A 16232-nucleotide genomic window follows, 5' to 3' on the forward strand; every position below is an offset into this window, starting at 1 on the left:
GCCTTGTCTGCAATGAGTCTTTTATATTGTAGACTAAATAAACTCAGCTTCTGCAGTCTTTCCTCCTAATTCTGTTTTAAATTTCTCTGATCTTCTTGTATAACATTTGTGGCCCATTGTATTTTCTCTAGGTTGCTTTTTCTAGATCCTTCGTAAACTGTAGAGACTAGATGTAAAATTATCTAAAGTGCTTTAGTACTTTCAGAACCAAAGGGATTGGCTACACTCGAAACTCCAAAGCGCTGCCATGGGAGCACTCCTGCGGCAGCACTTTGAAGTGCAAGTGTGGTTGCAGTGCCAGACCCGAGGGCACTGGGCTGGGGCATTGTTTACACTGGCGCTTTATAGCGCTGTAACTTGCTGCACCCAGAGGGGTGTAAAGCGCCAGTGTAGCCGTAGCCTAAGTGACATTTTTCTAAAGTGACGCAGGCACTTGGGTCCAAGTTCACAAAGGGACGTAGTCATTGCAATACTTAACTTTCAGGTGCTAGCTACCCTGTGGAATCCTCAAACCCTGAGTTAGTTGCCCAGGCTGCCTATACAATGAATGAGGAGAGATGGAAGCCTAAGAATGGGCTCCACAAAAACCAGCACGCTCAACGGGAAGTCACCTAAAATAGCCAATAGCAGATGCCATAGAGATCATTGTGTCCTAAGCCCTGGACCTCTCCGAGCATTAGGCACTTAAGATTGGGCTGGAGGGAGGCTCCTATCTCCCCTTGGAAGCCACAGTTGGGAACTCTCTCCTAGAATCAGGTGCCTCAGACATTCCCCTCGAGAATGGAGGTGGCACATGCCTTACTCTATTCAAAAAGGCCCAGAGAAGAAGGCAGCGGCCTCCCTTATGACCGTTAGTCCAGTGGTTAAGGCACTCACCTGGAATATGGGAGACCCACAGTTCAATTCCTCCCTCTGCCTGACAAGGGGAAGGTATTTGAACATGGGTGTCCCACATCTCAGATGATTACCATTAGCTATTGGACTATGGGATATTCTGACATGGGTCTCTCTCAGCCTCACCTGTTGAAGCTGTTCCATTGTATATAAATAAATAATTATGCATTGGGCCAGAGAACGAGTGAGTGTGACTCCATAGTCCAATAGTTAGGCACTCACCTGAGAGGTGAGAAACTCATGTTCAAATCTCTTCTCATTAGGTAGATAGGGGAGTTGAATCAGGATTTCCCCCATCCTGGGGGAGTTTCCTAAAAACTGGTCTCAGGGTTGAAAAGGGAGTTCTCCTCCTCCTCCTCAGCGATTTTGTGTAGAGTTAGGTGTCCTTGGAGAACAACTGCCAAATTGAGGTCTGCAGGTAGGATAGGTGGGGGAACCATTATTGAATGATGAGGATAAAAAGTATTGAATAGCCTGTGACAGAGAGCACCGTCTATCCTGAGTGAGTAGTGGTCGGGGGGGAGAGGCGGAGGAAGAAATAGTATGTGATGATGTCATTAAAAACTATATCATAATGCATGTGCACAAGGGGACCTAGATGGCTTTCTTTTAATGTAGGTTTTTGTATGTAAGAATAAATAGACAGGGAGTATTGCCAAGTCATATAAAATCTACTGAATTGTTCCAGCTGATTAGGAAGATTAATGTATGATCCTCATTTTACATAGGCGTCTGGATTCAAATGCTCTGCATTGTGACTGTGAAATCCTATGGCTGGCAGACTTGTTGAAGACATATGCAGAATCTGGTAATGCTCAAGCAGCAGCTACTTGTGAGTATCCAAGGAGGATCCAGGGACGATCAGTGGCCACAATAACACCAGAAGAACTTAACTGTGGTGAGTTTTCCACTTAATGTTCAGGAAAAAAAACCCAACTCCAAAACCACCTATGTTTTTCATGTGATTTTTTTCCCCAGTGTTTTGGCCACTGATGCTAATAGCTACTTTCTGGCCATCTCTAAATCTCTCTTCTCTGTATCTCTTCCCCATAGTCTATCTGCTGCTTTTTGATACAGCTGATCACTCACTTGACTCATTCTCTACTCTCAGCTTCTTTGACCACACTGTTCTGTCTTTCCTCTTATATCTCCACTTGCTCACTTTTTAATATTGTCTCTTCTTCTCTCCTTCTGTCTCCCACCTGTTTTCACATGGTTTGAGGATCCCTCTCGGGCTTAGGTGTGAGACAGGCATCCAGAATGAGGTGTTGTGCCCATTCCCAGAGGGAGAAACGTAGGCAGCTAGGGAACTTTTTCTGACTAAATTTAGGCACTGAGTAAGTTTAGTCACCTACAGGGTTAGATGTCAGCCAAGCAAGGGTTTTGTGGGTCACAGTGGCACCTAAATCTGGGGTTTAGGATCTCTTTGTGGGTAATAGACCACAGTAAACATACAGGATGATAACCTTAGGTAGTCAAGATGCCAAAAATCCAACAATAAATATGTCTATATAAGGGACGTGCAGACATGAAATAATTGAACACTTACTGAAGATAAAATCAGAAAGTATACTGGAGAGAATACTTTGTACTTTTGTATTATAAGCAGTGAAATACAAAAAGCTGGCTTCTGAGTTTGCATTCTTTGCATTCAAAACCCCTGTTGACTCCAAAAGGAGACCTGAGCATAAAAAGAATGAAAGCTGGAGTCTTTAGTGGTCAATTTTGAAGTTTAATATTATTTTGTATACTGCACTGCTCCTCAGACAATGGAAAGAGGGAAGGAAATGGGATCTTTAAGGAATTGTTCCTGATTCCTCTGAAGTCAGTGTTAAGTCTCTCATAGATGTCAGTGAGAGTAAGATTAGGTCGCTGGATTTCTATCACTCAGTCAAGTCTGAGAAGCTTAGTTAACAACCCGCGAATCCCTCTCATTAAATTGTGAACCCCTGAACCAGTGAACCCCTGCCTAAAAAGGAATATTTCCAGGGATTTAAGTTTAAATTTCCTCACTTTGATGGATGTGCTTGCTTTGCTTTGCATAGCTCTTGGAAGTCCAGAACCACTGGAGAAGGATAGTCTCAGATCTGGTTTGGCATCAAGTCTGTTTCTGTATTTGGTTTTCATATGTGCATACGAGGAAAACGTTTTCTCTCATAAGTATGTTGTTGAAAATGGTAACAAAACTGTAGTAGCTTTTTCTGCCAGAAGGGAGTACTCGTTTCTTAAACTCATCCAAAAGTTGATCAGTGACAAATTTCTTAAACTCCTTTTCTGTTCGTAATCACAGGAGATCTCAATCAATTTCTCTTTTTCCTCAGTGTTCAATATCTGTGTTGAGCAAGTGGTATCATCAAAAGGGTTGTGAATCAATTATTGCCTGACATAGCTGGAAAGTATTCCCTGAAAGTTGTGGAAAGTCCTTTTAGGTGTGCAGTTATATTGGTTTTAGTGCACTGATCCAACTGAAGTTTACGTTCTGCCAGGAAGTCATGAAGATTACTGAAACACTCAGTTTGATTGTTTTCCAAACAACTTTCCCAGAACTGCAACTTCTTTATCGTGGATTCAACTCACTCTTGCACATTGAAAACTGTTATATTGAGGCCTTGAAGAAATAAATTTACATCATTAATTCTTAAGAAAATATCTGCAAAATAAGCTAGGCTCTGGAGCCAGACATTATTTTCCATGCAGCTGCCTAGGTGGAAAAGGTGGCTATTGAAAAAAACTAGGATTTCTGTTCTAAGCTCAAATAAGTGCACAAGGATTTTGCCCTGTGAGAGCCATCTAACTTTGGTATGGGTCAACAGACAATTGTGTATACTACCCATTTCTTCACTAAGTAGGTGAAATATTCTGCAATTTGTTGGCCGTGATTTTATGAAATTCACCATTTTCACTGCATTATCCAGCACTTCCTTCAGTCCCTCAGGCATGTGTTTTGTTGTCTATGGATACTGCAATGAGTCCAAGAGACTTTTGATGCAACCTTTTTTGTTCGAGCTACAAATCCAGTATACTTCCCTGTCATTGATGTGGCCCCATCAGTGCAAATGCCTAGGCACTGAGACCAATCTATTTCCTTTTCTTGAAAATTTTCATTAGTCATATTGAAGATATCTTCTCCAGTTGTACATTCTTCGAGTGATCAGCAAAACAACAAGCTTTCTTCAACCATACCTTCATTCACATAATGTACAAAGAGTAGCAAAATAGCTAGATTAGTTACATCAGTTGATTCATCCAACTGTATAGCATAATATGGACTATTTTTCACTCTATGTACAATTGTAGTCTCTGCATTATTTGACATGTCATTTATTCTTCATGACACCATACTATTGGACAAAGGTACCATGTCAATCCTTTTTGCAGCCTTTTCTCCCGGCATGCAATGAACTACGTCTTTTATAAATGGACCAATGACGCTCTCTGCCATGGTATGGGGCTTCTGATGCTTTTGCTACGCAGTAGCTCATGTGGTATAACGCTTCAAGTGCATTTTCATTTTCAGTAATTGTTTTGGATATAAAACTGGTAAAGTCACTTTTCCTCTCAGCTAATTTTTGCTTGAAAAGATCAACAGGCTTATCAAGTTATGCAAGATGCGTAGTTTCTAGATGGCACTGAAATAGAGAAGGTTTGAGGCTGCTGTTTGCTAGAACATCACCACAAGTTACACACAGTGGTTTCAGATGTTCTTGATCAGCAATGCATGTAAAGGCATATTTTATATAATCATTGTCATATTTTATTTTAAGTGACTTTCTAGGACCATCATGATCATTAGACTTAGATTTTCCACAATGTGGACTTGAGGAAACACTAGCTGATTCTTCTGTCTTTACGCTTTCCTTTTTCAGCCATCTATACATTGAACTTGTGCACAAAAGTTCTAATAAAAATAACACAGAATGCTAGCAACCAACGAACTAGACAGTGAGTCACTCGTGTCTCGCAAAACAGCCCTCCAGAGAGAATGACTTAGTATCGAATTACTGAGGCACCTTAATGCTGCTGCACTGGCTACAACGTGGTTTGTGCTGGTTTGGCGTACAAACACCTTTTCTTCCACCACCAGGGCTGTCACTAGGGGGGTGCCCATGAGGGACAAATTAGCCTGGGCCACCCTCCACATACAGCATGGTCCCTGCTCACTCTGCCCTTCATATCGCCCAACTTCCCCCGTCTGCCAAGGACAGGGGTCCGAGCTGCCACCTGCGCACCTGGGGTCCCAGCTGCCCCCCTGCCCACCATGGGGCTCAGGCTGCTGGCTCCGTGATGAGGTGTGGGCTGCTGGCCCCAACTGCCCAGCCCCATGTTCCATGGGGCTTGGGTTGCTGACCCCATGCTGACAGATGAGGACAGGGCTCGGGCTACTACCTCCAACTGCCCAGCTCCACTCTCCATGGGGCTCAGGCTGCCAGCCCCACACTGACTGCTGGAGTTTGGGCTCCCACTGAGTGGGGCACAGCTGTGCGCTCTGCAGAGCTCAGGCTGCCAGCCCCAACTGCCATGGGCTCTGGCTGCCAACCCCCCTGGTGATGGGGGCAGCTGTGCGATCTGCAGGGCTTGTGCTGCTAGCCCCAACTGCCCAGCTCCACTCTCCATGGGGCTCGAGCTGTCAGCCCTGCACTGACTGCTGGGGCTTGGGCTCCTGCTGACCGTGGCACAGCTGCGCGCTCTGCAGAGCTCGGGCTGCCAGTCCCAACTGCCGTGGGCTCTAGTTGCTGACTCCCCCACTGATGGGGGCAGCTGTGTGCTCCATAGGGCTTGTGCTGCTAGCCCCAACTGCCCAGCTCTGCTCTCCATGGGCCCCTTGCTGACTGCTGGGGCTTGGGCTGCCAGACCCAACTTCTGCGGGGTCGGGCTGCCGACGCCCCCACTGACCAGGGCCTGGCTGCCTGCTCAGCACTCTGTTGACCTCGGCTGCCTGCCCTGCAACTGGGTCCCACCTGCTGCCTCCCATGCCCGGGGTTCTCTGGCTGGCATTAGGGAAATTTTTCTGGCGAATCCACTGTGACTTTGTGCCAGCCCCCAGGGGTTCACAAACTCCAATTTGGGAACCACTTGTCTATACATACATTGAAGGATTTTGTTACTGAAAAGTTACTGTTGCTTATGTTGCAATACTTTGCCATGCTATAGCCCCAAAATATTCCCGTAGCCAGTATAAATAATTTTAAATGGCACTGTGCTGGCTGGAAGCTCTTTCTTGTAATGCAAATCAAATTTATGTAAAACTAAATATATACAAGTTCTTTGCTTCAGAATCTGAAATAAATTAACAAAAGCCATGTTTTAGTTTTTAAAATTGACTCTAGTAAATTTTGAGAGAGGTCAGAAAACCTGTGATAATTTTGTCTAGAGAAAAATATGTTTAATCTTGATTGATAAAGTACTTTTACTTGAAACATTTGTGAAAAATGTTCATCTATAGTATGTGGGGGGGAATAAATATTTAATGATTTACTTCAATCGTTTTAAAACAAGCAAGTTTTCCTTAATACCTTTTATTGTTGATACAGAGAGGCCAAGAATTACGTCAGAACCTCAGGATGTGGACGTTACCTCAGGCAATACAGTGTACTTCACTTGCAGAGCTGAAGGCAATCCCAAACCAGAAATTATCTGGCTTCGAAACAAGTAAGTTAAAGAAAAAATGGAGAGAAAGAAAGGAATTGTTTGTTATGTTTGCTTTACAGTTGGTGTATGAAATTCACCATGCATGTACACAAATGAAATACTTGAGAACATCATATTAGTATTAGAAAAATTTAATATATTGGCAATTATCATTAGATCTAGTTTCTTTGCAGTTCAGAGTGTAACAATCATGTAATAAAGAGTCTTATATAATAAAGAACCCAATCTATGATATCATGATACCATGAGTAATTTTTCAGCTGCATTTGCATCCACAAAATTTCAGAGACCTGCAAAACCCTAGATTAACTAAAGTAATAGCCTTTTGTATATGAAGATCAGGTGATTCTATAAATGCATGTAATATGTAGTTTGCAGGAGCTTTTAAAGTGGAGTTTGCAGGTGCAGCAGATATTGGTGAATTTTTTTCAAGGGCTCTCATTGTTTCATTACCTACTATGTGATATCTGTCTGCAGTCCCTATGCTGTAGCTAGAAGATCAGTTTCCATCCTGAATTAATATCACTTTAGCAAATCAAAGAGAAAACTTGAGAGCTACTTTTAAACATAAAATGATAAAATATTTTATAGGCTTTTTAAAAAAAAATTTCACTTTAAAATCTCAACATTGAAATTATGTTTTTATAATCAACAAAAGCATGTATTCAGAGTCCACATATGAAAGAGTTTTAAGAAGAAATAAGAGAGATTCGGGTGTGGGTTTATTGACACTGGCTTGAGACATTTAGAGATGTTTGGCAGTGAGAACAATTGATATCCTGAATTAAAAAACTGGAAATGGATGTGTGTAACTCACTCTTGTTGTTTTTCCCTCCAAACTGTATAAAACATTTATACTTCTAAGATTAGTCTAGCTTTTCAGTTCTGAAGTCGGAATGTTTACTTCTTCTTCGAGTGATTGCTCATATCCATTCCAGTTAGGTGTACGCGCCGCACGTGCACATTCATCAGAAGACTTTTACCCTAGCAACTCTAGCGGGCCGGCAGGTCGCCCCCTAGAGTGACACCGCCATAGTGGGTAATATATACCCCTGCCGGCCCTCCCGCTCCTCAGTTCCTTCTTACCGCTCGTGTCGGTCGTTGGAACAGTGGAGCGCAGCTTAGCTGACCTCCGCTTCCCTAGCTACTCGTAGTTATTGTGTATTTAGATATAATCCTTTTTTATATATATTTATCTATACTTATGCGTTTTTTATTTGCTAGCATAGTTAGTTTAACCATAGTTAGCGGGGTTCGGGGAGTAGCCCCTCCCCGCAACCGGTGCCGGAGCCCATGCCCGGCTCACCGGTTCTTAGTCCGCGCTTGGCCAGCCTCCGGCCGTTGCTGACAGGAGATCCACACGACTCCTGTTTACGGTCCTTGGGGGATCGTATTTCACAGCTAAGTGCCCCATTTGCAAGGCGTTTAAGCCGAGAACAAAATTGAGCGGCACTTTCTTTTCCCTCCACCTTCTGCACCGAGCGCTGGCTACTCGGCGGACAGAAGCGCCTCCTCGGCACCGGACCCCGCCGGCACCGGCCGTTACCGGCACCAACGTCGACTCGGCACCGCTCCTCTCTCTGGGGTTGAGAAAGCCACGACTCCTCCTGCCAGTGCCCGACAGCTCCCCGGCACACGCTGTGGTTGAGCTCCCTGCTCCTGCTGCTTCTGTGCCAACTGCACCGCAGCCAGAGAGCTCGTTTACGTCGGATCGCCAGGCACCAACACCTGCAGAGGCACTGAGGACGCCGGCACCGTTGATTCCGGTCCCGCAGGGGCCGTCGAATCCAGTGCTGCCTGCTCCCCGGCATGGGCCGTGGTTGAGCCTCCTGCTCCTTGCTGCTGCTTCCATGCCAACTGCACAGCAGCCAGAGAGCTCGCCTAAGTCGGATCGCCCCGGCACCGACACCTGCCGCGCACCGACAACGTCGGCACCGTCGATCCCAGTCCCACAAGGGCCGTTGAATCCAGTGCCTGACCACTCCCCGGCACGCGCCGGTTTGAGCTTCCTGCTCCTGCTGCTTCCCTATGCCAACTGCACCGCAGCCAGAGAGCTCATCTAAGTCGGATCGCCCGGCACCGACACTCCGCGGCACCACAACGTCGGCACCGTCGATCCCCAGTCCCACAAGGGCCGTCGAATCCAGTGCCTGACTGCTCCCCGGCGCACGCCGTGGTCGAGCTTCCTGCTCCTGCTGCTCCCGTGCAAACTGCACCGCGGACAGAGAGCCTGTCTAAGCCGGATCGCCGGCACCGACACCTGCTGAGGCACCGGCAACGTCAGCACCGTCATCAGCACTGGTCCCACCCCAAGGGCCGTCGAATCGGTGCCTGACAGCTCCCCGGTACACACTGTGGTCGAGCTTACTGTTCCCTCCACGCCGGAGACATTTCCAACGACGAGGGATCTCGTTGCCGTGACAGAGTGGATGCTGCCTGAACCCCGGCACCGCCGGTGCGGCTAATACAGTCTCTTGGCAAGCCTCCTTGATACGACCATCCTCTGTCGGCGCAGCAGAGCGGCACCGTTCATGATCACGGTCCCGCAGACGGTCCAAAGTCCGTCGGCACTCCTGCTTCCGACGCCACTTGCAGTCCCGACGCTGCTCTCCTCGGCACCGGTCGCACTCGCCGCACAGGTCGGTGTCCCGTTCACCGACCCGATAATCCCGGCACCGTTCCGGCTCCCAGCACCGCTACAGGCACTGTGACTCCTGTAGCCGCTCCCAACCTCGAGATCTCGGTCGACCTCCCCAGCACCGCTCTGGTCGCAGGTCCGGATCTCGTTCCAGGTACCAGTGCGCCTTGCGGTACCGGTCCCAGGTGCCAAGTTGGGCAAGGCTGGTAGAGTCAGACTCTCTGCCCATGATCTTTCAGCACCTCCATGGCCATCCAGACACGCATCAGTGTCTTCCACGCGGACAGCTCTTATGCTCAGGACCGCGATTCTGGTGTGCCCACCAACACCTGAGAGCCCATCAGGCTCTCCTATGGAGGGTAGCACTCAATGCGGACCTCCAGCTGCAGGAGGTCCCGGAGGTAGGGGACCCGGTAGTGGACATTCTATCGCGGTTGCCCCGCTAGAGGGGCCCTACCCGTTTATTCGGACCATCCAGGCGAATGCCGATACTCTATAAGGGTACGACTACTGGTCTGTCCGTCCTCCTCCCTGCGCACTAGTCATTCAGTTGGTCAAGAAAAAGGAACGGCATGGCCAACAGGCGCCAGCCCCGAAATCGAAGGGGGCTAGGCGAATGACCCTACTCAGCCGCAAGGTGTATTCTGCAAGGCTCTTATAGCCTGCGTGGCAAATCAATAAGCCCTGCTTAGCCCTATAATCATAACACCTGGATAACGGGGGATAATATATGGAGCTTCTCCATCAAGACTCCGGCCAAGAGTTCACTGCCCTCTTGGAGGAAGGGAAAAAGGCGGCTAGAGCTTCTCTTCAGGCCTCGTTACCATGAGGAGCATCTCATGGCTTCCGGTTTCAAACTCCGGCCTTTCACAACTTACCATTTGTTTGGTAAAGGCCTCTTTGCGGTGAAATCAACCCCAGGCTACAAAGCTGGAGGGCAACAAGGTCCTAATGAGCTCTCTCTCGCATGCATACGCGACGACCTAACGCAGGCCTTCCGTCCCCAGCCACACACCACCACACTCTGTGCCTAGCCACAGATCGGGCTTTGGCAGTCGCGCGACTGAGGTGGTCGCAGACGACCGTCAGGACCTAGAGGGCCAAGATCGAGGCCCCTCACAATCACGATCGGGGACCAAAGACGAACTTTCAAGGTGCGCCCAGAGGGCGCGTACCGGTTACAAGCGGCTTACCACTCCTACTTCCTCTTGGCGTGGTCCCAGTTAACTTCAGTTCGCGGTCCCCTGCACATGGTGGAGTTTGGGTGCCACCTCCAATTTGTTCCAACCCTGTCCCTCTTCAGGACTCCTCTCGGGCGTATTCCTCTTACAAGAGGCGCAGACGCCGATGGACGAAGGGGGCAACTATTCCCTAATCCCCGACTCGTACGGAGGTCTCAGACCTATCCTACACCTACGAGGACTCAACCAGTTTATGTTAAGGTTGAAGTTCCGCATGGCATCCCTGGGAACCATTATCCTGTCCTTAGATCCTGGAGGCTGGTATGCCGCCTCAATATGAAGGACGCGTACTTTCACATTGCCATCTTCCCTCCGCACAGGAGATACCTCCGCTTTCTAGCCAACCGTTGGTACTTCCAGTTTACGGTCCTGCTGTTTGGCCTTGCTACAGCCCCACAGGCATTAACCGAGTGTGTGGCCCGTAGTCGCCACCCACCTCCGCGACGTCGGATATGCGTTTCCGTATCTGGGCGATTGGCTTATCTGAGGAGACTCAAGACACAAGTCACTCAGCGTGTGGGCATCGTCAAGGACCTATTCACATGTCTAGGCCTGATGGTCACTACGGAAACATCCACTCTGGTTCCCACTTGTCTCGGTCTCCCGGGTCCCACGGCTTCTTGCTAGTTTGTAACCAAACACGCTAAGCTCTGCCTCTGTCATCTCCAAGTTTGGCTCAAATCGGCGTACCGCCGGATAGGGGCCCAATGGTCACCATAGTCACCATTCCCTGAGCATCCTAGGCTCCCTAGAAGGTGGCTAACTCCCTCCCTGGTGTGGGCAGGGATGCCGCTCTATCCGCCCCAGCCCTCACTGTCCCTGACGATGGAGGCGTCATCTCTCAGCTCAGGTGCTCACCTCAGTAACCTTCGAGCTTAAGGCCTTTGGTCTTCTCAGGGCTGGCGTTCCACATCAATGTTCAAAGATGAGAGCAGTCTGCCTGGCCAAGGGTTCCAGCAGCAGCTGCGAGGCCGTAGCGTCTCAGTGTTTACAGCCAGCACAACGGCCATGTACTACATAGACAACCTGGGAGGGACATGGTCCTCCTCCTTTTGTCAGGAGTCCATCCATCTCTGGGACTTTTGCATAGCCCACTCGATAAATCTGGTAGCATCCTTTCTCCTTGGCAATTCGACTCAGCAGGGTTTTCCTGTCTCATGAGTGGTCGCCCTGCCTGATGTGATGCATTTTGTGGCCAGAAGTGGGGTTTTTTTCCCCACATATGGACCTGTTCGCTTACCGCGAGAAACGGGAAATGTCCGAGGTCCTGCTCCTTCTAAGGTCTCTCCCCGGGACCGATCTCGACGCTGTCCTCATGCCGTGGAAGGGCCAACACCTTTATGCCTTCCCAAGCCGTTCCCCGGCTCATTGGGTCCTGCTCAAACTTCGCAGGAGCAGAGCGCGCATCATCATGATCACTCCAGCGTGTTCCAGGCAGCACTAATACGCCACGTTGCTCGGCCTGTCAATAGCCTGCCCAATTACCCTGCCACTCCACCCAGACCTCGTACCTCAGGACCACGGCAGACTTCGCCGCCTGGACCTGCAGTTTCTTCACCTCACGGTGTGGCTCCTACGTGACTATCAGGGTGGCAGGATGCCTTCCACCTGGTCAACGTACCTGGCCAGGTGGAAGCGTCTTCTCCTACAGGTGCGAAACGCTTAAATCTTACTCCTGCTGGGGTCTCGATCCCCTCTATTTTGGACTACCCTCCGGCCTGCAACAGCAGGGGCCTAGCGGTGTTCGCCGAAGGTACACTTGGCAGCCATCTCTACCTTCCATCCAGGCTAAGGTGGTCGTTCTGTGTTCTCACACTCTATGGTTTCGGGGTTCCTCAAGGGCTTGGAGCGCATACACCCTTAGGTACGCCGCCCAGCCCCAACCTGGGACCTCACCTGGGTTTAACCAGACTTATGTCTCCTCCATTCGACCCGTTAGCGACCTGCTCGCTGCTATACCTGTCTTGGAAGACAGCTTTCCTCGTAGCCATTACATCGGCCAGACGAGTCTTCGAGCTCAGGGCTCTTATGGTGGTTCCACCATACTTTATGTTTACAAAGACAAGGTGCAGTTACGTCCACACCCGGCTTTCCTCCCTAAGGTGGTTTCGGCCCTTTCATGTTACCACACTCAACGTGATGGGGACAACAATTGCACTCCCTGGACATCTGTAGAGCGCTCGCTTTTATGTTGAGCGGACAAAACCATTTTGTAACACGCCCAACTCTCGGTCGCAGTAGCAGTCCGAAGGAAAGGCTACCTGTTTCCTCTCAGTGGATCTCATCTTGGGTGTAACGTGCACCCGCACTTGTTATGATTTGGCTCACATTTCCCCAAGCCACATCACCATGTGTTCTACCAGGGCTCAGGCTTCATCTGCCGCCTTGCTAACTCATGTACCTACCCACGAGATCTATCGCGCAGCTCCATGGTCCTCGGTCCATACCCTTGCTTTGCATTATGCTCTGGTTCAACAGTCAAGAGATACTGCAGCCTTTGGCTCCGCAGTTTTACATTCTGCCATTTTTCACTCCGACCCCACCGCCTACGTAAGGCTTGGGAATCACCTAACTGGAATTGATATGAGCAATCACTCGAAAAAGAAAACACGGTTACTCACCTTTGTAACTGTTGTTCTTCGAGATGTGTTCCACACCCACCCTCCTTCCCCACTGTCGGAGTAGCCGGCAAGAAGGAACTGAGGAGCGGGCGGGCCGGCAGGAGTATATATTACCCGCTATGGCGGCGCCACTCTAGGGGGCGATCTGCCGGCCCGCTAGAGTTGCTAGCGTAAAAGTCTTCCGACGAATGTGCACGCATGGCGCGTACACCTAACTGGAATGGATATGAGCAACACATCTCGAAGAACAACAGTTACAAAGGTGAGTAACCGTGTTATTTTTTAAAATGTCACACTGTTTGGTATTCATCTCTGCTGCTTTTTGTTGATTTAAGACTAAAAGTTCTATTATTACACTTACCTGGACCTATTACGCTAAAGATTTATTCTTGTAGGCTACGTTTGTTAATACATTTAGACTTTTGTTCTTTGATATGTTTTTTCTGTGGTTTTGATTTAAAAGATTTAGTTCAGCAAATTTCTGTCTTTACAGTAATGAGCTCAGTATGCAAACAGATTCCCGTCTAAACTTGCTAGATGATGGCACTCTGATGATTCAGAATACTCAAGAGACAGACCAGGGTATTTACCAGTGCATGGCGAAAAATGTGGCAGGAGAAGTGAAAACTCAAGAAGTTACTCTTAGATACTTTGGGTCACCAGGTAAACAGATTTGACATACAGAATTGTTTGTTTTTTATTCATCAGAAGTCCACTTTCAAGTGAAGTACATTTACTTTTATACATTAACTGCAGGTTTATACTTCCTGTGCATATTTGCAACTTCATTTGCATCACCATCTAGTTATTGCAATCCTGGAAATTATCAACCCATTATAGCAGTAATTGTATTATACCATTTAATCAGAGTAATAATGTAGATTATCTTTAGTAGTATATGAGGGAAGAAAGAAGAGAATTAAATGGTTCTGTTGTTCTAGTGTACTGATCTTTAGAAACCTGAGTTCAGATGCTCAATACAAAAATAACGATGCCACCCACCCAGTTTAATGGGTGGAAGACTTGATTGGACCTACAAGGTGCAAGACAGCTTTAGAATGAAAAGGGGAGTCTATCAGATGTGCCAAACCCATGGAAAAAACACAGAAAAATTGGGCTTGTTTTTGGCTTAATTGGCTTGTGAGTTGCTTGTTAGCTAGTTTTTGGCTTGTAGCTTGCTTGGCTTGTAGCTTGTTGCTTGTAGCTTGTTGCTTCTGTTTTTTGACAGACTCCTGGCAAGCAGGGGTAAGGGGGGGAGAGAGTCAGGGGGGTGGAGCAGGCGCATCCTGGTCCCAGACTGCACACCAGGGGGATCTAGTCACATAGAGTGTTGGGGTTCATAGGGATTGTTTTGGCCTTGTTTTGAAATGGCATTAACTTGATGTTTGGCTTATTATGAAAGTCGGGGTGCATGTGAAAGTTGGCAACTGTGGAGTCTATGCGGGCATAGGACTCCTCTTCTCCTGGGCACTCTGCCACTTATTGTCCAGACAGAGGGAGATGGGAGCTAATTGTCTCCTTGCTTCCGACAATCATTCATTTAAAACTTTGCCCATGGTTTCTTAAGTCTCTTGCTCCATTTCAGCTGCCCATTTTAGGGGTGGGTATAGTCCTGAGTTATGGTAAGTGATAGGAGACCTGTAAACCCTGCACTGGATCTACTTCAATGGGTGGTACAGGGAGATGGGACACATAGCACCCTTCCTCCATATTAAATTTAATAAAGTTGTGGCCTAACATTTTAAATTCATCCCTGTGTCTGTCATAATTCACTCGCATGTCCTGCTTAATGAGCTAGTTTGTCACATTACGAAATCAAAGTTTCTGGTTTTTGTTCAAGAAGGGCCCAGGATGGAGAATAGCAGACGTGGTACAGGTCAATCATGAGATGCGTTGGAGATGCATTGCAGAGGACTAAACGATACTTTTAGTACAACCCCTTCTAGCACTATGTCAGAGTCTTGCCTGTGTTTCATATATGACCACTAACTTCACCCATAGAATTGTTTTCTGGAGATGTATTACATATGTTTAAAGGGACACCAGCAAGTTAAAAATTACATTCCTGAAAATATTGTACCTACTTTAGTCACAAGTTACACTTATGATTACTATAATTGAAAGAAGTTATTTAAATTTTTTAAAATCTTTGTTTTTCTCCTATTTTGTGCATTAAGCACTTCGTCTGTTTTTTTCCCCTCAGTATCAGTTTCTTTCTTAGTGAAAAGAACCTTTTAAACAGCAACAAATTATCTAAAGTGTGTTTTGTGCTCTGATATTTTTTTCATAAATTTCTTAAACACAATTTTATAAGGGTTTTTCTTCTAGCCTGTTGATGTTTATAAAGGTCTGGAAATGGATGAAAGCCACATTTAAGCATGGTTCTCTTCTGATAGCCAGGCCAAGTTTTGTGATCCACCCACAAAATACAGAAGTATTAGTTGGAGAAAGTGTTACTTTGGAATGCAGTGCAACCGGCCATCCCCAACCGCGGATCACATGGACAAAAGGCGACAGAACCCCCTTACCAAATGATCCTCGCATTATAATAACTTCTTCAGGAGGCTTATACATACAAAATGTGAACCAGGAAGATAGTGGCGAGTATACCTGTTTTGCAACCAACAGTATAGATAATATCCATGCAACTGCTTACATCATAGTGCAAGGTAAGTAATATTAAACAAGGAAAGACATTATATTTTTCAAAACGACAAATTAATTTAAAGGAAACATATTTCTATTTTGTTTTCTAAAAAGCTGGAAATGAATTAAACCATAAGTGCATTATTTTAATTGTGTACCCTGTTCCCTCTCCTAATAAAGTCAATGGGATTTTGCCATTAATTTCAGTGAGAGCAGAATCTCAGGTTCTTAATCTAGAAATAAAATTTTTGAAGAATTATACACAAATGTTTATATCCTCATTCGTGTTTTGAAAAGTCTGCTGTTCAAGATTTTGTCTGCTGGTCTGTTTATATAATCACGTCTGTACACACAGTCAGTGCCCAGTTTGTGTGGGTCTCAAATGTTTTCTGCAGCACCTGGCATGTCTAAAGATATACGCATGTACTACTGAACGTGGAGTTCTGAGTATTGTTCTGTGTCACTCATCTTTCCTAATCATTTTTCTTTTGACTGATTTGCTGCATGGAAGCTAGCAATGCCTCCAGCCCCCTGATCATTTGT

The 16232-nt window shown here is 47.0% G+C and overlaps 1 protein-coding gene across 2 annotated transcripts in view; it reads left to right on the forward strand.

Moving 5' to 3' along the window:
- PXDN (peroxidasin) overlaps positions 1-16232 on the forward strand; it is a 169864-nt gene that overhangs the window by 79413 nt on the left and 74219 nt on the right. For both annotated transcript variants that reach the window (XM_032791110.2, XM_032791111.2), the window contains 4 exons: positions 1623-1792; positions 6426-6543; positions 13537-13706; positions 15440-15712. In XM_032791110.2, coding sequence (XP_032647001.1) covers positions 1623-1792; positions 6426-6543; positions 13537-13706; positions 15440-15712 — 731 coding nt within the window. The remainder of the gene's footprint in view (positions 1-1622; positions 1793-6425; positions 6544-13536; positions 13707-15439; positions 15713-16232) is intronic.

Source organism: Chelonoidis abingdonii, chromosome 3 (assembly GCF_003597395.2).
Source record: "Chelonoidis abingdonii isolate Lonesome George chromosome 3, CheloAbing_2.0, whole genome shotgun sequence".
In the NCBI taxonomy this organism is placed as follows: Eukaryota; Metazoa; Chordata; order Testudines; family Testudinidae; genus Chelonoidis; species Chelonoidis abingdonii.